This window comes from Saccopteryx leptura, chromosome 3 (assembly GCF_036850995.1).
Source record: "Saccopteryx leptura isolate mSacLep1 chromosome 3, mSacLep1_pri_phased_curated, whole genome shotgun sequence".
Lineage (NCBI taxonomy): Eukaryota > Metazoa > Chordata > Mammalia > Chiroptera > Emballonuridae > Saccopteryx > Saccopteryx leptura.
This window is the reverse complement of record NC_089505.1, coordinates 6799573-6824955: the sequence shown is the minus strand read 5'-3', so window position 1 is coordinate 6824955 and position 25383 is coordinate 6799573. Positions and strand designations below refer to the sequence as shown.

Below are 25383 nucleotides of genomic sequence, written 5' to 3'. Positions count from 1 at the left end.
CCCCAGCAGGGACAAGTGTGGAAAGGGTACTTGGTAGGAAGGGTGAACGCTGTCCTGGGAAAAGCAAAGATAGGAAAACTTGAAAAAGAAAAAAGAAGCGTCCTGAGACGTAAAAACCCCCAGCAAGCATTAAGGAAGCAGCCGCACGAGCCTCTACAGCCCCGAAGTCGCCGGAGACACCGGCAGCCACGTCCCTCCCAGCAGGTCTCTCACCCCCGGGCCCAGGTGCCCGAATCACGGCCACCTGCGCCCCGCCGTCCCGTGCGCGTGTCTCCGCCTCACCCGGGCCCCTCCACGCCCGTCTCGCAGGAAGAACGCCTCCGCCCCTCCCCGGCTGCCCGGACGCAGCACCCGCAGGGCCTGGCCGCCCCCCGTCCCCGGGGCCCCGTGCGGAGGCTCGGGGTCACGGCAGCGCGCACACCGCGGCGACTCCTGGAGGACGATCGCGGGGCGCCCGGGAGCCGGCACGTCGCCGGACGGGAGGGTGACGCGGGAAGGAGCGAGGGACACCGCGGCGGGGTCGGCACGCGGCCGGACAGGCGCGCCCGGGAGGGAGACGGCGGGGCTGAGGCGGGCAGGACCGCAAGGGCTCGAGCCCGAGCCCGGACACAGTCACCAGGCTCACGGCCAGGAGGCCGCCATGGCGCAGAACCGCGAGCGCAGCCGGCAGAGCCAAGGCCGACGGGAGGAGAGCGGCGCCCGGACGGCGCTGGCCCCACAGGCCGGGCCCTACCTAGAGATGCCCACCACCACCAGAGACGCGCCCGCGCCGCCCTGGGCCCAGCCGCAGAGGTTCGCGCACTTCCGCTTCCGCTCAGGGCGCTTCCGCTCAAGGGACCGCCCCGCGCATGGGCGGAGCCGAGTCGCCGGAGGACGAGGTGCGCAGGCGCCGCGCCCGTTGCCTGGGAAACCGCGCGGTGCTGCCGAGGCCTTAGTCCCCGGTCCCGGCTTTGCGCAGGCGTGGTGGAGCGCAACTTCCCGCTCCGGTCGCGAGCCGTGCTGCTCCGCGCAGCGTGGGCGGCAGGGTCCCCAACGCTGGGTATCGGTGGGCGCGTGTCGGGGCGCTGGGCAGTGAGTGGGCGGGTATCGGGTTGACCGGGATTCCTCATCCTGCTGCGCATCGCCTTGTGTGACCGAGGATGGACTCCAGACGACCGTTAGGCCTTATTTCCCCTCGGGGCTGGTTCCCTTGGGCTCGGAGGACGGTCAGCCTTCGCGCCCCGCACTCCTCCGTCTGCAACACCACCCTTTTCTCTGCAGCGGAGAGAACACCCTGGTAGCCAAGCTTGGTGGCAAAAAAATAGCCTTGAAACCAATCTCATTTATTTTTAAGAAAATAATTGACAAATCAGTTATTCATAGCACCAGGTTAGGGTGCATCTCAAACCCATGCTCACGCTCAGCGTGTTTCGGGAAAGTGAGCCCCAGGGAGCTGGAGGTTGTCCTGCAGAGTCCAAAGCACTAGACAGTTCGAGCGCTCAGGAGTTACCAAATGGAAGGGGCACCATATGCATGCAGTAAACAATTTGGAAAGGCTCTGTCCTGACAGCTCAGTTGGTTAGAGCATCATCCAGAAGCACAGAGGTTGCCAGTTCAATGCCTGGTCAGCGCACATACAGGAGCAGATCGATGTTCCTGTCTCTCTCCCACTCTCCCTTCCTTGCTCTCTCTCTCTCTCTCTAAACTCAATACAATAAACATTAAAAAAAAAAAACTTGGAAAGGAATCTCCATTTGGCATACAAGGCTTTCATTTTCTGTTGATCTGTTTTTTTTTGTTTTTGTTTTTTTAAGTATGAAATCAAACGATGCTCAGTACCTACTGCTGGTTGGGTGCCTGGGGTTACACCAGGAAGAGCGTGAGATGGTCTGTAGTAAGGAGCTGGCATCGTGGTTGGGGAGACACATTAAGTTTAGAAAGCAAGTAAAGCCTAGAGTGAGATTTAGAATGTGTGATAAACAAGGTGGCAAGGAAGTAAGGTGTGAGCGGATCCTGGAAGGAAGGGTGAGATTGAGGTGCGATCAGAAGAGAAGGGCATCCAGGCAGACAGAGCAAACCCTCGGAAAGAGATGGAAGTAGGGATTCAGGTGGTGTGAGGGAGGGACAAGGAACGTCAGACTACAGGAACAGGAAGTTTCCTCGCAGACAGTGGAGGCGAGGGAGGAAGGCTGTCCAAAGCACCTCTCCTTGCTTGCCTGACACCTGCCACTAGTTAGGCCTCATCTACCCCGCTGAGCTTGCAGAAAGCCTCCTGCCTCCCTTCTGAATATACAGAGATGACCACGGATCAACACACATTTGAGAAAGAGTGAGAAAACAAGAAGCAAACAAAAAAAAGAAAAAAACAGGAATTAGGAGAAGAAAAAAAAAATGTCATAAAAGTTATCTATAATCTCTAAAAATATTGCATCCATATAAGCAATGTATATTAAAGAGTATTCAGAAAATAAAAAGCTCTGAGAAATTCAAAAATTAATGTAAGAATTTATTTTTAAAAGGAGGATAAATTTGATGATGCCTCTAAGATAAAGCAAGAATTAAAAAGACATGGTAAAGCTGGCCTGCGGTGGATGCAGTGGATAAATCATCAACCTGGAATGCTGAGGTTGCAGGTTCGAAACCCGAGGCTTGCCTGGTCAAGTAACATGGGAGTCGACGGTTCCTGCTCCTCCCCTGCTTCTCTCTCCCTTCTCTAAAGTGAATAAAGAGAATTCTCTCTCTCTTCTCTAAAGTGAATAAATAAGATCTTAAAAAAAAACATGGAAAAATAAAAAAAATAAAAGAAGATTAAGAAGTTCAACATCTGAAAATAGCAATTACAGGAAAGAACAGAGATAATGAAGAGTAGGGATATTACTCAAGAAATAATTCAAGAAAACTTCCCAGATCTAAAAACATTCTCAGATTGAAATAGCACACCAAATGCCCAGCATAACCAACCTGAAAAGTTCACACCAAGGCACATTATCACAAAACTTCCGTGATAAAAGATCTTAAAAAAGGTTCCATAAGTAAATCATAAAGGGTTACGTTTTAGGTATTGGAAATCAGAAAGGCATGGAAATTCTCACGACAATCTCAGGAAGCTAGAATTCAATGGAGCATTTACTTCAAAATTCTGAAGAAATTAATTTTAACATGCGTTGGTCAAATAAGTTTGTAAATATGACGAACATGTTTGCTCGCTTATAGTTTTCATTGGGGGCTGGGAAACGCCAGCTACAGCGGTCTGTGAGGTTGCAGGTTGCCTTCCTGACTGGGAGGGGCCATTGTCTTGTTAATGTTCCTGGAAGAGAGAGTCTGCCCCACCAGCGAGAGGTGCGGGAGGATTTCCTTTCTCTCCCCTCCCTGATCCCTTGCCCTCCATGAAAAAAGCAGGTTTTCTGCTTTTCCCTTGGCTTTTCTTGTGGCTTGCCCGTCTTGGTGAGACACCAATAAACAGAATGGCCCACCATCCTCCGACTCTGCCATTTCTTTACTGTCTGCCCGAATCCAATGGGAACCTGCATGTGAATGGCCACGATGGCGGTGGACCCTGGCCCCTACCACATGGAATTCTACTCTCAATGAATATATTAGTTAAGTGTGAGAGTAGAATAAAGATATTTTCAGATATGCAGCTCAAAAATATCTATCCAAAACTTTATTTCAGAAACAGGCTGGAGGATGTTTTAAGAAGTCAAGGCATAGGAGTATATTTTAAGACCTAGAGAGCAGGAATCCAACTGAGAAAGAGGAAGAAAGTGCAAGGATGAAACTAAGAACCATTGAGATGGGAAAACATAGCTCCAGAAAGAGTGTGTCCCCTCAAATACCTGATGTGTTTGAATATTTTAAAAGATCTGCAGTTGTGTGACAATAAGTTGCACATATAAAAGTCAATAAGCAAATAAATTAGGCAATTGTTGAGTCCAGTAAAGACAGAAAATTGTGCAGAAAAATGTAATAACAGCATATGCACAATTTTAATAAGGTAAATATTGAATAATAATTTAATCAGAAGGGTGCCGTAGTTATTTTTGAGAAATGAGACGTGATCTTATATGTATTCATAAATGTGTATGTTGAGGGGGACCAAAGTTTTTCCACCCCAAATACGCTTTTGGGATATTGATTTTAAAGCTGGTTATTAAGAAACAAGAGACTTAAAAGGAACTTTGACCCTCCCTTTAGCTGCCAAAAGGAATCCAGGTAGGAAAACCCTGCTCAAAGGAAGAAAACGTCCTCTCAGCATCAGAATATAAACTAAATGTGACCAACAAGGAAGAATTTAGCAAAGTCTGGTGGTTCAAGCACTCTCTGTGTCCCATTGTTTCTGGGAGAATTTGTTTACAGCTTGTTTGCTCTTTCTCCTTTACCTGTGAATTACCTGCTTTCCCTTTGAAATCTTAGTCTCCTGCCTCCTTCTTTGTCCAAAATGGCAATAAACCTCACTGCCCAATGTGTTGTTGGGTCTGTATTCTCATGGCACCCTCACATGTCAGCCATAATACATTTTGGACATTTTCTCCTGTTAATTTGACTCATGTTAATCTGACTAATATAATAGCCCAACTAGAAGAACTTAGAAGGTGGGAGAAAAGTTATTTTCCTTTGACCCTCTGTCCCCCGCCCCCAACAGCATCTAAGAAATGGGAGGTAGGACAGTTAAATCACCATCCGCTGGATTAGGAAGTCCACAGAACAACTGAAAAAGAAAGATATCACATCAGAAACATAAGAGTTAAACATAGTCCTGGCTGAATAGCTCGGTTGGTTAGACTAGAGCTTTGTCCTGATCAACAAAGGTTGCGGGTTCGATCCCTGTTCCGAGCACATACAGAAACATATGTTTATGTCTCTCTCTCCCTTTCTCTTGAAAATCAATAAAATAAAGTTCAAAAATAGTTAAACATAGAGGGAGGAATTGGGAGTGGGAATGTGTGGTGTAGAAACTTGATATTTTTTCTTATAAATCTAGAAATACTATTTGAATTTTAAAATCTGTAAGTATATTGCTCTGATAAAAGAAAAAAGTTCTAGCCTGACCTGTGGTGGCGCAGTGGATAAAGTGTCGACCTGGAAACACTGAGGTCACCAGTTCAAAACCCTGGGCTTGCCTGGTCAAGGCACATATGGGAGTTGATGCTTCCTGCTCCTCCCTTCTGTCTGTCTGTCTGTCTGTCTCTTTCCTCTCTAAAATGAATAAATAAAAAGTATTTTTAAAAAAAGAAAAAAGTTCTAGATTTCAGTTTTAAAAACTGGTTAAATAACCAAATACAAGTGATTGTAAGTGGAACAAACTGTTACTATGAAACTCAAGTCTGTCTAATTTCTAAAGGCTTTATAATTTTTTTTTATGGCTACAATACACTAGAGTGAAGGAAAGAAAAAAACCAAAGATTACTTCCAGAACTTTTCCCTGGCAGAGTAAAAGAAAAGTTGTACATATAAATCAGTGTAACAGAAAAACATGACATGTAACTATTTACGTCTTTCACACCACAGACACCTTCCTGTGCCCTATTGTACACAGCAACTGTACCAGTTGGTGGAGAATCTAAACACAGGGGATGAGGAATTTATGTAAAAGAGGAATATAGAAAAGGTAAGAAAGGGGGAAAAGGAAGACTACAGGTTGAAAATAGGGAGAAGTTGGGACTCAGAAGAGTAAAATGTTGACTGAGAGAAAAGAACATGGAGAACAAAGTGAAGGTGGGGGAAGAGCAGGATCAGGACAGGCTCCCCCCAGTAGCAGATGACCCTTTAAGTAGCCTCCAAGCTTTATTTGGAATTAACTTCTAGTTTATTTGAATGCTGAACTGAAGTTCTTTGAATGCAACAACTACATGGGGCCTAGGTTTTATTTAAATAATAGTTTATCGTACAAATATTGGGAAAGAAAAAAGCCACAACCATAAAAACACACTGACTTCTACATGGTTGAAGCACACTAAAAATGACCAAAGTGTTTTTACATAAAGAAAGAACAGGTCTCTCTTTTGCTGCGACCCATCCCATGTCTGTCTGTGGCTTCTGGGCCCAGCAGGCATTGTGGGCAGGAGTGAGCGATGTCTGAATCCACAAGCCACAAACGCGGAGCAGAGGGGACAGCTGAGCGAAGCAGAGCACCCCTGTGCCCTGAGGATGTATGTGGTGGAACTAAAATTCACCAAGACCACTCTACATCCCAATTCCATGAGTTCTAGGAGACAATGCATTTTCACTATTTTACTTGAATGCCACACTTAATTTCTTCATAGTTACGAGTATTGAATTAGGGTTTTCTGTTACTCGCAGCTACAAGTCTGTTTCAGCTTCCATCCATGAAGAAATAATTCGATGGGCCCTGGCCGGTTGGCTCAGCGGTAGAGCGTCAGCCTAGCGTGCGGAGGACCCGGGTTCGATTCCCGGCCAGGGCACACAGGAGAAGCGCCCATTTGCTTCTCCACCCCTCCACCACGCCTTCCTCTCTGTCTCTCTCTTCCCCTCCCGCAGCCAAGGCTCCACTGGAGCAAAGATGGCCCGGGCGCTGGGGATGGCTCTGTGGCCTCTGCCTCAGGCACTAGAGTGGCTCCGGTGGCAACATGGAGACGCCCAGGATGGGCAGAGCATCGCCCCCTGGTGGGCAGAGTGTCGCCCCATGGTGGGCGTGCCGGGTGGATCCCGGTTGGGCGCATGCGGGAGTCTGTCTGACTGTCTCTCCCTGTTTCCAGCTTCAGAAAAATGCAAAAAAAAAAAAGAAATAATTCGTACAGAACATGTTCTTCCACTTTAAACAATTAGAAAACGAGACAAAAGATACAGTTTTACTGTTTTCAGACAGTAGGTGACAGGAAGTGACTGCTGCAGGTTCTTGAAAGAAGGGAAACAATGAGACTGCCCTGATTTCCTGTCTGTATCAGCAGAGAAAACCAATGAAACGAAAGGCTGTTTCTTTGATAAGATCAATAAAACAAATAAGCCTGTAGCTATACTGGTCATGATAAAAATATGGATTTCAAGGATCACCCCTACTAACTTTGGAAGATTGTATCATAGTTTTACTTACACTAAGGGTTAAAAGGAGACTCTTTGAGCAACTTGAGATGGAGCGATGCCTTGAACCTCACAAATGACCAAACCTGACCAAAGAAAAAAATTAAAAATCTGAGTAGCCCTATATTTATTTATTAAGTGAATTTGCAAGTAAAAAATTTTCAACAAAGAAAAAACTCCAGACACAGGTGGACTCACTGGTGAATTCTCTCAAGCATTTAGGAAGACATGTTAATCCTACACACACTCATTGTATAATTTACATAACGGTGGAAAGTTACCTAGCAAGGCTGGCTGCCTGATGCACACAGAAGCCAATGCTGTGACCTCGGCTTCTGAGAAAAGGCTCTACTTGTGAATGCACAGCCCAGAGAGGAGGCCAGGCTCAAAACTGCTGCCTGGACCCAGGGTTCCAGGCAAGACTGAAAGGGCTTCAGCACCGGATCTCCCTGGACAGCAGACTTTGGCTTTGAAAGGTTCTGGTCATGTCCCTGTCCTTCTGTTCTGTGGGTGGGAGCAGCAAAGGCTTCACAGGTGTGTTACTTGTGAGTAGGGTAAATTGCACTTTGGGGTTTTGTTGGACACAGGAACCAACGAATTTGAGTTGGTCCTGCAGTTTCAAAAGCAGTTCTAATTTCATTTTGGAGCTCCAGCCCCCATGAGCAGCGAGTGCCTGAATGAGCAAATGAGAACCCCGAGTGACCTGCTCACTGCCAGGCAGCGGGAGCCCCCGGGACCGACTCTAGCCCCAGTGTGGAAAGGGGATCGCCATAAACCTTTCCCCACGTTCCCATCTGCTCAACTGTGGTTGGCCTATAACTTCGTTCTAGCCACTGAGAAACACTTTTGCTGGCCCTTAAGAACCTGAAAGCAGCTACATTTCTTGCCTTAATTAACCTACTACTGTTAATAGAAACAGTCCCAAGTAGCACTAAAACAAACGCTAGTTTGTGATTGTTTCTAAAAAATCCAGACTCACCAACCATGCCCCTGCTTACCTAGCAACGACCCAATGGATACAGTTTGAAAGCACTCTACAATTAGTTATGAGTGGTGATGACTGAGAAACAGCCCCCTGCTTTGCTCCCATTTTCCTAAAAGAAAATAGCATTTTGGAAACAAATCTCGATGGTGAGCCAGCGCTGTTCCCCATTCTGTGTCCCCTGGGAAGTGGTGGAGGCCAGAAGGTAAGAATTAAAATATTGAGAAGGAAGGAAACTGCCACAGCAAGGAACGCATCGCTAGACAGTAGGTCCTACGTTTTGAGATTAAGAAATTGTGTGGATCGGAAGGTGGAAAACATTTGCCTAAGTGTGTCCCCTCTTTTTTTCCTCCAATACATAGGCTGTTTATTGGGGTCCCTTTCTCTCCAGCCCATTTACTGGAGCAAAGCTTTGCAAAGCCGGTCTCCTAGCAGCGAATGCAGAAGGCCCATTCATATTACAATGGATGGAGAGGAAAGAAAGCGCTTGGTTTGTTTAAACTGCCTCTGTCTTCATTCACAGCCTGATGTCCGTCTGCATTGTGACAACCACAATGGCACTAAAGGACTCATTGTGGCTGAAAACAAATCAAAACAGAATAAGGGATGCTAAGATAAAAGAGTCATGCAACAAAATTGTTAAAAAAAAAATCTAAGTCTTACATCTGAGATTTATGTTACCTTTTGGCTATGGGGCCTATTGACCAGTGTTTATAAAAACCTCCGGAGTTTAATAAAACAAAAAGATAAACGGGAACTTTATGTACATTTTTAAAGGCACTTACACATAAGGGATGGGTCTGCCTGGTTGCTTTGGAAGCTGTTTAATAATTATTGTTTTTTGTTTGCACAACATTTGGGGAGCCATGTTCAGCACTTTGTGTGTATTTTCCCGATAAACAAGCACAGGCTCTGCCCATGTGGCCCAACAGCGTCTTCCACACAGTCGCCCCCGCCCCCCACCCCGGCCCCCACCAACATCAGATGTTTCAAGAACCCACGCCCAGTTCAGCAGGCAACAGGTGGAAGGTTGAATAGCTTCACACGTTTTTTCGGGAGAGGGGGTGGGGAGATAGAGAAAAAGAGGAGGGCGGGAGGACAGGCTTTTGGGAGCCGATTTAAGGATTAGATCAGATGTTATTGCTAGTGAAAAATTAAACAGCCCGGTGCTCTGGGGAGTGCAGATTAATATATTTAGTGACTGCGCACAAAGGCTGCTCATTGTGGCCACGTCTGAATGCCTGTGAATAGGATGGAGCATATGCAGCCTGTCACCGCAGGTGCCCACATCTGTTCTTCCCCGGGCAGATGCTCACAGAAAAGGGGAGGTGGGGAGGCCAGGGAAGGACAGCGTTGTCGAAAGCCCCGCCTCACCCAGGGATCCTGGGGTCCAGCGGGGACACTCCGCGGGGAAGGCGGGTCCGAGCGCCGGGCGCCGGGTTAGGGCTGGGGGCGCGGCGTCTCCGGGACGACTGCGCTTCAGAGCCTGGGGCGCCGGGCCGGGTGATTGACGGGTCGCCCGGAGACTGGGCGACAGGTGCCCGCGACCTCCCGAGTGGGGCGAGTCCCGAAGAGCGAGGCTTAGAGGAAGGCCTGTCGCGCGTCGCCCTTCGACGCCCTTTCTCTCCCGCCATTGTCTTACAAAGTCACAGGCCGGCGATATCCAGGTCTGAGCAGGGATGCAGGTGACCCGGCCTTGCGTCCCCCGGAGTCGGGGTCTGGGGGCCAGCGGCGCACCCCTCCGGACCACACAAAGGCTCTGCTGCCCACTCGCGGACCACGTGGACAGTGCGCGCAGCCGCCCCTCGGGTTGCCGTTGGCCAACCCCGGGAGCCCCTCCCCAGCCGCAGGGATGCACGGGCGTGGGAGCGTCACCAGGCCGACAGAGTCTGCGGCGGGGCGGGGGGGGGGGGGGGGGCAGAGGCAGGGGGTGGCTCTCCGCAAGTCACAGCCAATCTGACCTCTCCTCGGTCCAGCACAGACGGACCTCCGAGCGATTGTCGGGCTCGGCGCCGCCACCGCCTCCAGGAAGCCCTCCGGAGCGCTGCAGCCCAAGGCCGTGGGGCTCGGCAGCCTCCACCTAACGCCCCCCACCGGCTCGGCACGTTCTATGGCGGAAAGGTCCGAAGGGACGCTGGGAGTGGGGTGGGGGAGCGGCGGCGAAGCAGCTGCGCGGTCATCTGATCCGGGACAAAGGCGCGCCCGCCGGGGCCCGGGCCAGGTAAACACGCGCTTTGTCATGGAGATGGGCGCGCAGCCCCGAGCAGATGATCCGCGATTTCGAGGAGAGCCGGCCGCAGCCGAGGAGACCCGAGGGGGAGGGGGGCGGGGAGCAGTGGGGAGGCGACGAGGGGTGGGTGGCGCGGGAGGCGGGGCCGAGCGGTCCTCGGCCCGGGCCGCGCCGGAGCCACGCGACCCGCCCTTTCTCATGTAAATCCGCACATGCCTTTGCAACGTTCCGCAGACCCGCGCCCTCCACCTCGCGTTTCCGCGCACCCGCTCGGGTGGCGCTGCACCCAGTGCACGGCGCCCCAAGCAACAAAACAAACCTGGAAGGTTTGGGGCATTCCTTTCGTCCCTCGCTACCGCTGCTAGTCCCTTGTAAAAAAAAAAAAAAAAAAAAAAAAAGGAGAGGTAATTAAACACGCCGTGACCCTGCTCCACAGGGAAAGTCAGGGCCACAGTCTCATTCACAGGGTCTCCAGCCGCCCAGCCTGAGAGTCCAGGGGAAGGCTTCGGAGAAGCTGTCAGGGCCAATTGTTTCTCCTTGGGTTTTTGTCTTGCCACTCCACCCCGACCCCAAACAGACCTGCGGGGCCAGGGGTCGCTGTCCTGGGTGTCTGTAGGGTCATCTCTTCCTCAGGGTCTGCCACCAGGAGGGCAGAGAAGGTTGGTCCCTGGGTGTGCTGCATTATCTGTCCTCCAGCTCCCGGTGTCTAAATATAAGCAACATTGACACTGCTGATGTAGAAACCCTCTTCTCTTTCAGGCTGTGGATGAATGAATGGCATAATATGCCACAGGTGAACGGTTTTTAACCTTTTCCATCTCATGGCACATATGAACTAATTACTAAAATTTGGGCACACCAATATATATATATATATATATATATATATATATATATATATATATATATATATATTTGCATATCTGACAAAAATGAAGTATAATTTTGATTCATTCACACTGATGGCTATGGCTGTGCTGGCTGTTGTCATTTTGTTTCTTTGACAAACTAAGGGAAAAGTGGTCAGTGCCCCTGACTAAATAACCTGGTATTGCATGTTTTAAAAATTCTTGTGGCTCACCAGTGTGTGCCATGGCACACAGGTTGGAAATCATTGGCTTAGGTGAGAAGGTATCTCCTGCAAAGTGAGATCCAGACATAACTCAAACGGAAACATATCTGTACATACATTTGAGTCAGTGTGCCTTGTAAATGTGCGTGTCTCCGGGATTTGGTCCTTAAGACAGCCCTAAGAAGAAGGGAGGAAATAGCCACAGTATCTGCAGGGCACACAGATAGAGGTTTTTACCCACAGAAATCTGCAAGAGCTTCCTATATTCACAGCAGGCAGGTCAATCCCTTCGCTATTTTAACTGCTTTAATGAAGGCTGAAGGAGAGTGGGCAGAGGGTGTGTTGGTGGAAGATGTGATAGTAATACTAATTAATAAACATGCTTTAGGGCTCCTTCCTCCTCCTCCTCCTCCTCCTCCTTCTTTTTCAAGTAAGCTGGCATGTTTGATCAACACCAGATTTGCTTCCTGGAAGTTTTTTATTTTGTTGTTCTGAACAAGGACCCTAATTCTTCTTCGGAATAAGAGAACCTCTCTGTTGGGTATACAGTGTTCAGTTGGGCTATGAAAACACAAACCCCACTCAAGCCTCCAGACTTGTTTACACAGAAAACTGAACCTGTGGCTGGCTTAGAGTCCAAAGCAGATTCTGAGCATTGTTTACTGCAATCTGCCCAGACCCTTCCCCACAAGCACCACCATTACACACACACACACACACACACACACACACACACACACACACACCCTTGAGAAAAGGACCTTTCTTTGGGCAAAAGGAGGATTGACACAAGATTGGATGATGACCAGAGTAGTAGGTCTGACTGCTGAGCATGGGCATATTTAATTTGATAAGGCGGCCTAATAGAATGGCTGGTAAAATAATCAGGATCTCCAGCCAGCAGAACTCGGCGGTGGTGGTGGTGCCATGGTTCTGCTCTGCGGGCATGGTGAGAACACACCAACCGCAGGCTGTAAGTCCCTCTCCGCTCCTGCATCTGAGGTGCTGGGTGCCTTCACAACCCTAATGAGCCTCACTTTGTACAGTGAATTTGCTGAGACATCAAAAAGTATTTAAAAGAAAGTTTCCTGCTTTTTCCTAATGAGCAAGGTGAGGATTTATGGTGTGTGGGGAGGGGGGGATCTGGCTGTAAGGGCCAACACGGAGCTAGTCTATTTAACATACTGTAGATTAAAGCCCCCTCCTGCATTTAGGGGGTTCAGAGCGCTGAATTGCGGGAGTATAGAGACATGCAGTTAGGGAGTGAAAAAACGCCATTTGGTTCGGAGCAGATGGCTGGCTAGGGGGCTGATGGCGTCTAAAGGCGTGTCATCCCCCTTCAGCCTGAATCCCTAAGGGCTCCCCTTGTCTTCCCAATCAATGAAAATTAAAGTGCAGAGAAAGGGTGAATAGTTGGGCCTCGAGTCTCTCTTTTGTTCGTCTCAGCTACTGGTGTGCAGGAGTTAAACTACAACAGGCTCCCATAGAAACACTGAAGTTAAACAGTCTCCCGTCAGCTCAGCTTCGAAAGGGAGAAGCTCAGGGAGAGGGGGCAGCCCACGTGGAGTGAGAGAGGAGGAGGAGAGGAGGAGAAGGTGAAGGAAGAGGAGGAGGAGGAGGAGAGAAGTGGAAGAAGAAAGGAGGAAAGAAGAACAGGGTAGGAGGAAGGAGAAGAAAGACTCGTTCTGCTTGATTTCACCAATACAGAATCGCATGGCATAAATTAAGTTGGAAAAGAATGAATGCTTTGGGCGGGATTCTGATGGATTTTAAGATGCCTTTCAGTTCTGCTTTGCCGCGGTAATCGAGAAATCTGTGCCATGTCAATTTAACAAATACTTGGTACTGAGGGGGATTTGTTAAAGATTTGGGGCAAGTCTTTCTCCCCCCCCCCCAAGGTTTAAGCCCTTGCGCGTGGAACTTTTTATTTCCAGTTTTCTAAACAGGCATTCAGAGAAGCCTGTTCCCCACTTCCATTTCCTAATTAAAAGGTTCCTGATATTTCATTTCTTACTGAATCTACCCCCAGTCTCAGAGGCACAGAGAATTCAGAGCACACATTCCTTTCTTCCTCTGGTTTCTCCTGCTCCTGAAGCCCCTCACTCCCCCCACCCCATCTCTCTCTCTCTCTCTCTCTCTCTCTCTCTCTCTCTCTCTCTCTCTCACACACACACACACACACACACACACAGATTTCCAGGCTGTGGGGGACCAGAGTTGTCAGAAATTAGTTTTCAGAGGAAACGTGGATGTAATGAAAAAAGGATGCTGACACTAGGTGGCAAGATTAAATTAGGATTGACTGACTGGCCCGCCTGGGTAGTGAGTCCTTGCAAAGTACATGGGGGCGGCCGCTGGGAGTGCCCCGTTGCAGGGGTGCAGCAGCCGCCTTTGAAGCTTCCGTTTGTTCGGAACCAAACAGTAGGTGTTTCTGATGGGGTCCAAGCCTGCCTTTCTCACCTCAGCCTTACACGTTACTTCTGATTAATTCTTTGCTTCTGGACCAGGCACCAGGAAACCTGAGGTGTATATATATCTGGATCCTGAAACTTGACGGGTATTTGGGAGCCACAGATTCAGGGCTCTGGTGGTTATCTGACTGGAGGGACTGCTGTGGGCAATGCCACCAAGTGATGTTTAGATTGCTGTCTACAGTGGTTTGACTTGGTGTTTGCGATACTTTGTGATCTTGACACCCCTTGCAACGAAAGCTCCGTTTTGCCAGGACGGTGCCCGTTCCCACCAATAAGGTGCTATATAGCACCTACCGCGAGGCCACCAGGGCCTGAGCCCTGCCTAGCCGCTGCTGTCCAGAGCGGGACACCTGCTCCAACACACACCTTCAGGCGATGAGGCCGCCCTAAGCGTGTGTGTGTGTGTGTGTGTGTGTGGTGGGGAGCGTGAAGGCGAGTCGATATGGGAAAAAGACCTCGGAGTGCGCCCAGCGAGCACAGAACTGGATGCCAGAGTAGGAGTCTACGCCCCACCTTTATTCTGCCTTGAGTCGGCGAGCAGGAGAGCAATTTAGATAATTCATTGTCTGATACGTATGTTCTCAGACCTCCCAATAAACTCATTTCCCTTTAAAAAAAGAAATGAAAACAAAAGTTGCAGTGTCTGATGGACGTGTAAAAACCTAATAAGGTGATGGTGGTGTAAAGGTTGCGGGTTGGGGGGGGGGGGCCGAGGGGAGGTCTCGAGCATGTGCCGGACATTGTTGCAGAGGCCGCGGCGCGCGCGGAGGGGAGCTCTTTCTCTCTGCATTGTGCGGGGAGCAGGTGCGGTCTGCATTACCATACAGCTGAGCGCACAAAGAGCCACTGATTCGGGCTCTCACAATAACAGACTGCCTTAATGACAGCCACGCGAACGACACACACCGAACTCACTTTTTAGCAGTCGGAGGGAGGCCAAGGGGGAAAAACCCAGGAACGAGGGGCTGGACAGCCAGGAAAGGTGGCGGTGGCCGGGAATCGCGCTGGGAAGAAGAGTGTGCGTTCCAGGGGGAGGCGGCTGTAGTTGAAGGCGTCAGGAACTCCCGGCTGGGGGGGGGGGGGGGGGGGACGCTCTACCCAGCCCCGCCCCCCAGCGGCCGCGGGGACACCGGGGTCTCCGGGGGGCGCCTGGCTTTCCCCCGGCCCCGCCCTGCAAGCGGGCTCTGCGTTCCCAGGACGCAGAGTGGCCGCCCTCGGCCGGTAGGTGGATGGGTGTCAGACCTTCTCAAACTTCTCGAAACTGCCGCTGCGCTCTCGCCACTCTCTCTGCCCGCGGCTCGCACCCGCCCCTGTCCTACCGTGCCCCGGGTCCCCGCTCCCAGAGACTCCTCCTCTCCTTCGGAGAGGCCGCCGGGGAGATGGCGGCCTGCCGGGAATCCGGCCTCTAACTTGCCCCCCCCCCCCCCCCCCGCCTCCGGTCCCCGAAAGCCCCGGGACGCGGCCGCGCGAGGAGACGGTTTGCGGGCGCCGCGGCCGGGATAGTCTCCGTGGCCACGTCCAGCGCCCCAGTCCGCTGCGCTCGGCCGGCGGGAGGCGCGGCGCTGCCCCGCGTGTCCGCGTGGGCCTCCGTGAGCCTGCGGTCCGGGTCGTAGACGAGGACGCGGGCGGCGGCACCAGCGTCAGGACCGGAGGGGATTCTTGCGGTGAACATTTTGCAGGAATGTAAATGAGTGCGTTTTGTGTCGCGAGGGAGGAAGGGGGGGCTGGGGGCGGGCGCAGGGGGAGGGCCGGAGGCGGGGAGGGGTGGGGGCGGGGAGGAGGGTTGCACATTTTACAGCTCACTGACCATTTGGCGATCCATTGAGAGGAGGGTTTGGAAAAGTGGCTCCTTTGTGACAGCTCTCGCCAGATTGGGGGGCTGCTTATTTGCATCTCATTAGCCATGCGGGCGGCCGGCAGAATATAAGAGCGCGGCGCCGGCGAGAGCCAGACCCTCGGCGCGCACCCGCTGGACCTGGCGGTCAGGGCGGATCGCCGCCAAGGACGGGCCGCGGCGCGCAGAGCCTCCTCCCACGACCCGCCTCGGTTCCGCGCGTGTTTACTCGGATGGCACTGGCTGGGTTCGTCGGAACGACGCGGATTTCTGTGGCGGCACAGGACGCACCAGGAGCCGAGGCTGTTTCCGGAGCGCCCGCCGCCGCCGCCGAGTGACCCCGACCGCGCTCTGTCGGCCCCGGATTATCGCCGCGCCCGTGGATTTCCAGACCGTGCTTCCAACAGGACTCGGACGAGCCTCCGCTGCTCCTTGGAAACTAAGCTGCCTGTCTGGACGTTCTCTCTCTCCCTCCCTCTCTCTCTCTTTCTTTTTTTCTCCTGCGAAGACGCCGAAGACAAAACGAGGAAGCAGACGACCCTTACCCACTCGTGGATTGAAAGAAAGCGGAGAAAACCGAAAGTTGCCGCTTCCAGGAGCGATCTGTCCGAGCGAGCCCTGTTCCTCGCGCATCCCCAGCCGCCTCAGCCGCCGAGGGAGACTCAAGGAACCTGGACGGAGCCGGGTCGGACCCCGGGAGAAAGGCGTCCCGGTCGTCCCAGCGGGGCAGGACCCGTCTCCTTGCCCACGCCGCTCGGCGCGCACGCAGCGCCTCGCACCCCCAGCTGCCGCTCTAGGAAGCGAGCCGGTGGAACGCCCGGAGAGCCAGCGCGTCGGGCGGTGCACCATGGGCCGCCGGGGCGCCCTGGCCCTCGTGGTGCTCTCGGCCCTGCTGTGCCAGGTGAGTTGTCACGAGCCCTGTGGGTCAGGTCGCAGGAGGCGTGGTGCGCAACCGTGGAGCGAAAGTGACCCTGGCGGCGACGACTCTGCGCCGCGACCCCCCGGCCCCCGAGCCGCCGCGCGCTCACGCCGCGTCCTCCCCGCCCGCAGGTCTGGAGCTCGGGGGTGTTCGAGCTGAAGCTGCAGGAGTTCGTCAACAAGAAGGGTCTGCTGGGCAACCGCAACTGCTGCCGCGGGGGCGCGGGGCCGCCGCCGTGCGCCTGCAGGACCTTCTTCCGCGTCTGCCTCAAGCACTACCAGGCCAGCGTGTCCCCCGAGCCGCCCTGCACCTACGGCAGCGCCGTCACGCCGGTGCTGGGCGTCGACTCCTTCAGCCTGCCCGAGGGCGCGGGCGCCGACCCCGCCTTCAGCAACCCCATCCGTTTCCCGCTGGGCTTCACCTGGCCGGTGAGCGCCGCACCTGCGCGCGGGGCGGGGCGGGGCAGGGCGCGCGGGGGCCCCGGCCGGCGGCGGGGTGACAGCTGGGGCCAGGGCGAGGCGAAGAGGCGGGGACCCGGGGCGCTTCCGTATCCGGACTGTGCACACAGCCCCCAGGTTGAATGCGCTCCTTCTGTGGGAAGGTCCTTCTCAGGCCGGTGGCGTGGTCAGCCTTGCAGCGTCCAGTCCCCTCCCCGAGGGTCCCTCCCCTGAAGACTGAGGTGGCGTGGTCAGCCTTGCAGCGTCCAGCCCCCTCCCGGAGGGTCCCTCCCCTGAAGACTGAGGTGGCGTGGTCAGCCTTGCAGCGTCCAGTCCCCTCCCGGAGGGTCCCTCCCCTGGAGACTGAGGTGGCGTGGTCAGCCTTGCAACACCCAGTCCCCTCCCCGAGGGTCCCTCCCCTGAAGACTGAGGACAGCCCCCCCCCCTCCAGCCCTGCCTGCTCCTGTGCAGTTTTTGTTTTTGTTTTTTAAAACGTGATATCCTGTACTAACAGGCTGAAAATATACCCCAGGAAACCACTCTTTAAAAAGTTCTTTCATTTCCTCGAGGAAAGTGAAAACGGGACAGATGGAGAGAGATCCAACCCGGGACACACTGCCCGTGCAGATCTGCAGGCGTGGGGCCTCTCTGACTTGTCCCGAAGGCTTTGAGTAGTTGAAGAGATATTTCTAGTTCATCTCCTCTCTTCCCCTTCTCCCAGGGCACCTTCTCTCTGATCATTGAGGCTCTGCACACAGATTCCCCCGATGACCTCGCCACAGGTAAACACTAACGGAAAAGCCCCCAAACTGTGTAAACTGCTTCCCCAGTGAATACATATTTGAGTCTATATATCTTCCCACAGACAAACACCTGCATCCTCATTGTGCAGGAACTTTAGGATAGAGAGGCCCCTGGCCTCCTCCCCCATGTCCCCAGCCTTTGGGTTCACAGTCAGAAGAGACAGGAGCTTCCTCTTCCCACAGAAAACCCAGAAAGACTCATCAGCCGCCTGGCCACTCAGAGGCACCTGACGGTGGGCGAGGAATGGTCCCAGGACCTGCACAGCAGCGGCCGCACGGACCTCAAGTACTCCTACCGCTTCGTGTGTGACGAGCACTACTACGGGGAGGGCTGCTCCGTCTTCTGTCGCCCCCGAGACGATGCCTTTGGCCACTTCACCTGTGGGGAGAGAGGGGAGAAAGTCTGTAATCCTGGCTGGAAAGGCCAGTACTGCACCGAAGGTGGGTCCCTGCAGAGAAAAGTCTGCTTTCCTTCAGTTTACCTACTTCCCAGGGAAGCCGGGGAGCCCTCTGTGAGCCGGGAGCCGGGCTGTTCGCACTAGAGAGGTGTTCTTGTGGGTAAACCGAGGCTAGGGAGCTGGAGAAACTTGCCAAGATCTCTCAGTCAGCCAATCTCAGGGTGGGGGTCAACTCAGACATTCTAACTTCCGCTATGGGAAGCTGCCCTTCTTAATCAGGGAGAATTTTGGATATAGGGCCAGGGGTCAGGAAGTCAGCGAGGGAGAGGGAGGGGAGGGGAGGAAGGAAGGGAGGAACAGAGAGCAGCAGCGTTTGTGTGTGTGTAGGGGCTGCTTTAGACCAAGTTTTCTCTGCTGGAACAGCATCTCACTGGAAAGTGCTTGATTCTCTTTGGAGTTGGTACACTTGGCCTCTTCCCTGAGCTCATGTATTTGTAAATGCCCCGTGTGAGGTACACACACTATAAGGTTGTCACTTGTGGGGTCTGGGGACATGGGAGGGTGTATGTGGAGGCTGGGCGTGCCAGGCCTGCGTGGGGAGGTGCCCACAGCACCTTGTCTGGGGAAGAAATACCTTTACAAGTGATCAGGGCTCCTCTTACCCCTTCCTCGGTATTCTGGCTGCCTAGGCAGCTGCTCCCAAGTGGCAGGGAGTCAGGGCAGGGGGACTGGGAGCTTGTGAGGACCCTCCTGGCTCCTGGGGCTGGTTCTGCTGGACTCCACCAGGCCTCTGCCCAGCCTGCTCAGTCCCAGCAACCTGCACACCCAGGGACCGACTTTCTCTAGCACCAGGGTGGGTGCTGGAGCCCCCCAGACTCCACAGAACTTTTCTTCTCCTGCCCGGGAGGAGGCAGCCCTTTCCGAAGCTGCCCTCTGTCTCCCGGGTCTGTGTCTGGGGCAAGGGTGGCTCTTCACTTTCAAGGTCACTGTTGCCCAGCTTTCCACCAGCTCCTGGAGCACTTGAAGCTCTACCTGTTGTCTTAAAACACTTGTGGAGCGGCTTGTTAATGAGTTTCATAACCAGGCATAACCAGGCTCAGGAAGCCAGCCCGCCCCCAGCCCCAGACTCCCTCCTTGTGGCTAAGGCCTGCGGCTCCCACCCTCGCTGTCTTCTCTCTTCTTCACCATGGGGTAGCCATAAACTCAAAACTTTTTTCTTCTTCTTCAAACACTGGAGTCTCTCCCCGCCCCCAGCTTGCGCGTGCCGTCCATTAGATCTCCGCGGGGATAGCGCAGGGACGCACGCCCGCCCCCATTGGCGGAAAGGGCGCGCGCGTGCATGTGTGTGTGTGTGTGGTGTGTACACGCTGGGGCGTGTGAGGGGTGGGGGCCGGGGGTGAGGGGGGCCCGTATTGTTGCACGGGGCAGCTGCTGGGAGAGAGCAGACAATAGAGCAGCTGTCTTGCCCTGGTACTCTGCAGACCAGCTGTCCACCCTTATCTACACACACACTTTCTGGGTATTAAGAGGTGGAGCTTTGTGCATAGAATTGGGAAGTGGGGGAGGGGGAGGGGGAAGGACTTCTGACCCTCTCTTAGAAGAAAAGGGGATGGGGTGGGGGCGGGGGCTTCCGAGATCTTTTGTCCTGGAGTGGCTATGTTAAGAAGAATGCTCACCCTGGCTGAGTAAAGTCCACAGTTACTAGGCGGGACAGAGATTAGCTCAGCTGGGCTCGGACAGCCAGGCACGTTGTGTGGCAGGCGGCCGGCCGGCCGGCCGTGTGGTGCTGGGGAGGCGCTGGGCTGACCCCGGGTTTTCTCTTTGCTGCAGCAATCTGCTTGCCCGGATGTGATGAGCAGCTTGGGTTTTGTGACAAGCCAGGGGAATGCAAGTAAGTCTGCAGAGGTGGCTGCTTCTTTTCCTCATGCCCTTTTACAGTGAGTGCGTTTCTAAAGCAGCTCTAGGGGAGCACTTGAAAAGCTCAGGTGAGAGTAGCTGGTGGGGGCTGTGATTTGGGTGTTTCTACTTAACACGTGTGTGGAAATGTGTAAGGTCACGCGCTGTCTGTCACCTCGGCTCACCGGCTGTGGGAACGTACAGACAGCAGGTGAAAAATGACAATTCAGCTCCATGGTTCTCGGACGTGGGGGTGCATTCGAGTCTCGTGGGGACCCTCTAGAAATGCTGCCTGGAGCCCCCAGGAGTCAGACCCTCGGGAGGCCTGGGAAGGGTCCCTCTTCTGCCAGTTTAAGAACTGAAGGTCCTGGCACTGCTGTGGGACAGTTTCCTGTGAGCGGGAAGCGCTTGGCTGCTGTGACTCAGGAATGTCAGCATCCCCTTGACCCTGTCATCTCTCCTCTCAGGTGCAGAGTGGGCTGGCAGGGCCGGTACTGTGACCAGTGCATTCGGTACCCCGGCTGTCTCCACGGCACCTGCCAACAGCCCTGGCAGTGCACCTGTCAGGAAGGCTGGGGGGGTCTTTTCTGCAACCAGGGTAAGCCTCCTGTCCCCTGGCAGGCAGCCCGGACTCCCGGCTTCTCCCGAGTCTGACCGTGGGTTTCCCTCTTCTTTTCTTCCTGTCTTCGCCCTTCCCAGATCTCAACTACTGCACACACCACAAACCCTGCAAGAACGGGGCCACCTGCACCAACACGGGCCAGGGCAGCTACACCTGCTCCTGTCGGCCCGGCTACACGGGGCCCACCTGCGAGACGGAGGTGGACGAGTGTGGCGCCAGCCCCTGCAGGCACGGGGGCAGCTGCACGGTGAGTTCCGGCCCAGTGGGTTCGGCAGCTGCCTGGGCCCTGGCTGGACACGGCCTGCGTGGGTATCCTGCGTCAGCTTTAGGAAGACTTTTCATCCTCTTCGTCACGTAGGATCTGGAGAACGGCTACTCTTGCACCTGCCCACCTGGCTTCTACGGCAGAATCTGCGAGCTGAGTGCCATGGCATGTGCGGACGGCCCTTGCTTCAACGGGGGACGGTGCTCAGACCACCCCGAGGGAGGCTACAGCTGCCGCTGCCCCGTGGGCTTCTCCGGCTTCAACTGCGAGAAGAAGATGGACTTCTGCAGTTCCTCCCCCTGCTCTAACGGTAAGGGGCGGCCCCGCAAGGCTCTGTCATGTGTCGCCGCTGAGGAAGGACACAGGAGCACGGGTTTCATCCCAAACCAGGTCTCTGGTTCTGCAAACTGCCTGGAGTTCATGGAGCCCTTTCATCCAAATGCAGATTTTTGTAGAGACTTTGTCCTTGAGTCTGTAAAGGCCCAGGTAACAAGAAAGGCAAGCCAGGGGTTTATCCTCAGGTTCTCTGGGGAAAGCCAGAGGTGGAGAGGCCACAGGGTTTGCTCCAGGTCAAACCTCCAGGACAAGGCCCTGCTACCTGAGGCGGCGCTCCAACTGCCCTCTAGCCACTTGGTTTTGGAGGGAAGCCTAACTCCGCACTGTCACCCAAACAGCCGTCTGGAGTCTCTGTGTGAAGCAGTGTGGGTGGGGCGCCCCGACAAACTCACAGGGAGGGAAGCAGAGCCCCAGACAGGCTGGACCTTCCCAGAAGACTGTGGAGCGTCCCCATTGGACAGGGTAACCAAGGGGACCTTCCAGCGGAGGAATCATTTCAGCCTGGCGCTCCCTGCGGAACGGGAGGTGTGGCTGTCCCGTGGGCCAGGCTCTCATCCTGTGCACACAGAGGCACAATGCCTCGTTTTTTAGCGAGGCAGCTAGCCGGAGGCTCAGCAGATGGGCTCCCCCTTCTCCTGCCGTCCTCCTGGGATGTGTAACTGGGCCCCTGGTCCTCTCTGTGAACCGGGTCCTCATTGGGTGGTTGTGAGGACTTCAGAGAGGCTGGGGGGCATGGTGGACCATGCCGGTCAAGGTGCGGCTCCTCAGGGGGCACGGGCAGCGTCATCACCATTCGTGGAGCTGGCTGGGCTCCCAGGAGGTGCAGGGAAGGCAGTAGAATGTTGCCTTGAGCTGTGACCTCCTTCAGGCCACAGGCTGTCTGGTTTGTCCTTGTCCCTCTCACGTGTAACACGGAGGCAGACAAGCAGCGGAGGCTTCAGAACGTTTGCTGGGTGACAAGCAACGGTGGCTGTCTTGCATTCCAGGCGCACAGTGCGTGGACTTGGGCGACGCCTACCTGTGCCGGTGCCGGGCCGGCTTCTCCGGGCGGCACTGCGAGGACAATGTGGACGACTGCGCCTCCTCCCCGTGTGCCCACGGGGGCACCTGCCGGGACGGCGTGAACGAGTTCTCCTGCACCTGTCCCCCCGGGTACTCCGGCAGGAACTGCAGCGTCCCCATCAGCAGGTGTGAGCATGCACCCTGCCACAACGGGGCCACCTGCCACGAGAGAGCCCGCCGCTACCTGTGTGAGTGCGCCCGGGGCTACGGGGGCCCCAACTGCCAGTTCCTGCTCCCCGAGCCGCCCCCGGCGCCCGTGGTGGTGGACCTCACGGAGAAGTACGTGGAGGGCCAGGTCGGGCCGTCGTTCCCCTGGGTGGCCGTCTGTGCAGGCGTGGTCCTCGTGCTCATGCTGCTGCTCGGCTGTGCCGCCGTGGTGGTCTGCGTGCGGCTGAGGCTGCAGAAGGGCCAGCTTCCGGCCGACCCCTGCCGCGGGGAGACGGAGACCATGAACAACCTCGCCAACTGCCAGCGCGAGAAGGACATCTCTGTCAGCGTCATCGGGACCGCGCAGATCAAGAACACCAACAAGAAGGTGGACTTCCAGGGGGAGCACGGAGCCGACAAGAACGGCCTCAAGGCCCGATACCCCGGTGTGGACTATAACCTGGTGCAGGAGTTCAAGGGCGATGACGCCGCCACCAGGGACCCCCATAGCAAGCATGCCACCAAGTGCCAGCCCCAGAGCTCCTCAGGGGAGGACAAGGGCACCCCGACGCTCAGGGGGTACGTGCTGCCGGCTGAGAGGGGCACCGGTGGGAAGCCAGCTGGGAGGGCTCCCCGAAACCCGGGACTCTAGGGGCCAGGCTGGGTAGGAGGGCCAGCTTGGGAGGGCCCCCGATACTCCTCAAGGGGTGCTTTGAGCTAGGCCGAGCTGGGCAGAACGGTGGTCTCCTCTGAGCTCTGGGCATTTTCCTCTGCAAATGTTTATTGTGGTTCTGTGTTTCATTTTCCTTTTAGTAGAGACATATCTGAAAGAAAAAGGCGGGACTCTGTGTACTCGACTTCAAAAGACACAAAGTATCAGTCAGTGTTCGTCATATCGGAGAAGGACGAGTGCGTCATAGCCACTGAGGTGGGTGTGGGTGCCCCCCCACCCAGTCCCCCCCCCCGTCCCCCCCCCCCGTGGTCCAAGTCACCTTGATCTTGATATGTTAACCTAACTTTCCATTCTGTCTTCTTGGCCCCCCTCCAGGTGTAAAATTGAGGTGATATGGCAAAATTCCCGTTTCTCTTAAAAATAAATAAAATTCCAAGGATCTATGCCCCCACGGATGCTGCTGAGAGGGAAAGGGAGAGAGCTTCGCGGACTGCTGCTGGGAGAGGGTCCCAGACGTCGGCCGGTGACGCGGAGTGGGCGGCGGGCTCGGGCGGTCCCCGGAGGCCCGTTGCACTCTGCCTTTTCACGACGTCTCCATTGCACTATGGACAGTTGCTTTTAAAAAAATATATATTTAAATGAACGGACCTAGTTACGACAGAAGACGCACGCACTGCCTGAAGTGTATATTTTGGATTCTTATGAGCCAGTTTTTTCTTGAATTAGAATCACAAACACTGCCTTGATCATCTTTTTTGATACTAAAATGTGTTTTGTTTTTTTTTTTTTCTAGGTGGAAAAAAGATGTGTGTTATTTTTTTGGACTTGTAAAAATATTTTTCATGATATCTGTAAAGCTTGAGTATTTTGTGATGTTCATTTTTTTTTTATAATTTAAATTTCTGGTAAATATGTACAAAGGCACTTCGGGTCTATGTGACTATATTTTTTTGTATATAAATGTATTTATGGAATATTGTGCAAATGTTATTTGAGTTTTTTACTGTTTTGTTAATGAAGAAATTCCTTTTTAAAATATTTTTCCAAAATAAATATTATGAATGACAGCCGGAGATGTGCCGACTCCCCCCCGCGCTCGCTCGCGCCCGCCGGGCCCCCAGGACGGACGCCGCTGGTTCTGATTTTCGGTGTCTAAGGTTTCTAACGTCTTTGCCTGGTTTCACCGGATTGATTAAAAGCAATGTCCCTGGCTCGTGAGCCCGTTCAGAGAACCTTCCTGCAGTCCCAGTCAGGACGACTTGAGCAGCAGCCCCGGGGTTAGGGAACTGCGGGCACAGTTCTGCGGCAAGCTGGCCACCTTCTTTCTGAGCCTTCCTCGTTTCAAAGGGTTGGGGCAGGGGTCCCCAAACTACGGCCCCGCGGGTCAGATGCGGCCCCCTGAGGCCATTTATCCGGCCCCCGCTGCACTTCCGGAAGGGGCACCTCTTTCATTGGTGGTCAATGAAAGGAGCACATTGACCATCTCATTAGCCAAAAGCAGGCCCATAGTTCCCATTGAAATACTGGTCAGTTTCTTGATTTAAATTTACTTGTTTTTTTATTTTAAATATTGTATTTGTTCCCATTTTGTTTTTTTACTTTAAAATAAGATATGTGCAGTGTGCATTGGGATTTGTTCATAGTTTTTTTTATAGTCCGGCCCTCCAACGGTCTGAGGGACAGTGAACTGGCCCCCTGTGTAAAAAGTTTGGGGACCCCTGGGTTGGGGCAAAGCCTCGTTTGGGATCAAATATCCACGAGGAACTTCTGTATCACCGTGGCCAAGACTTGTCTTAGAGGGACACTGATTAGATGGGTTTGTGTGTTTATTTCCAGTTAATTAAAAACGATTGTTTGCTGTTGCATTTGGCTGCAGTGGTGGTGGGTTCGACAACAGCAATGCTGTGTTCACCGCACTCCAGGCCCTGTGATAACCGCTCCCCGTGCGTCACCTCACTCATCCTGGTGGCACCGGCAGTGCTGTGTGTCCCTCCCGTATCACAGCGGAGGAAGTGGGTTTGGAGAGTGAACTTACTTGCTCAGGGTTTGTAAGGGGGCGGAGTCAACATTCAGACCCGGTGTTCTGTCTCCAGACCCCGGATTAATCGTCTTTATTTGTCAGGAACTTGGCTGCTTTGAGAACAAGCCCCCGTCACTGGGTGGTTGCAGGTGTTGGCTCTGAGACCACAGGTTTATTTCCAGGGTTGGAGGGGGAA

At 53.8% G+C, this 25383-nt stretch overlaps 2 protein-coding genes across 5 annotated transcripts in view; one reads left to right on the top strand and one right to left on the bottom strand.

Annotated features, from left to right (window-relative positions):
- FAM120B (family with sequence similarity 120 member B) overlaps window positions 1–810 on the bottom strand; it is a 42768-nt gene extending 41958 nt beyond the window's left edge. For both annotated transcript variants that reach the window (XM_066372866.1, XM_066372868.1), the window contains exon 1: window positions 734–810. The gene's annotated coding sequence lies outside the window, so the exon portion shown is untranslated. The remainder of the gene's footprint in view (window positions 1–733) is intronic.
- Window positions 811–14315: 13505 nt separating this feature from the next.
- DLL1 (delta like canonical Notch ligand 1) lies at window positions 14316–24227 on the top strand. 3 transcript variants are annotated; one of them, XM_066372827.1, is made up of 12 exons: window positions 14316–14996; window positions 16118–16510; window positions 16660–16956; window positions 17687–17747; window positions 17952–18209; window positions 19997–20057; window positions 20530–20660; window positions 20762–20931; window positions 21043–21259; window positions 22272–23073; window positions 23308–23422; window positions 23543–24227. In XM_066372827.1, the coding sequence occupies exons 2-12, from the start codon at window positions 16457–16459 to the stop codon at window positions 23546–23548; spliced, it is 2172 nt and encodes a 723-aa protein (XP_066228924.1). In that variant the 5' UTR covers window positions 14316–14996; window positions 16118–16456; the 3' UTR covers window positions 23549–24227. The 3 variants fall into 3 exon arrangements, with proteins under 3 accessions (XP_066228924.1, XP_066228923.1, XP_066228922.1); XM_066372826.1 differs by lacking the exon at window positions 14316–14996 and adding an exon at window positions 15013–15458; XM_066372825.1 differs by lacking the exon at window positions 14316–14996 and adding an exon at window positions 15013–15466.
- The last annotated feature ends 1156 nt before the right edge of the window (window positions 24228–25383 follow it).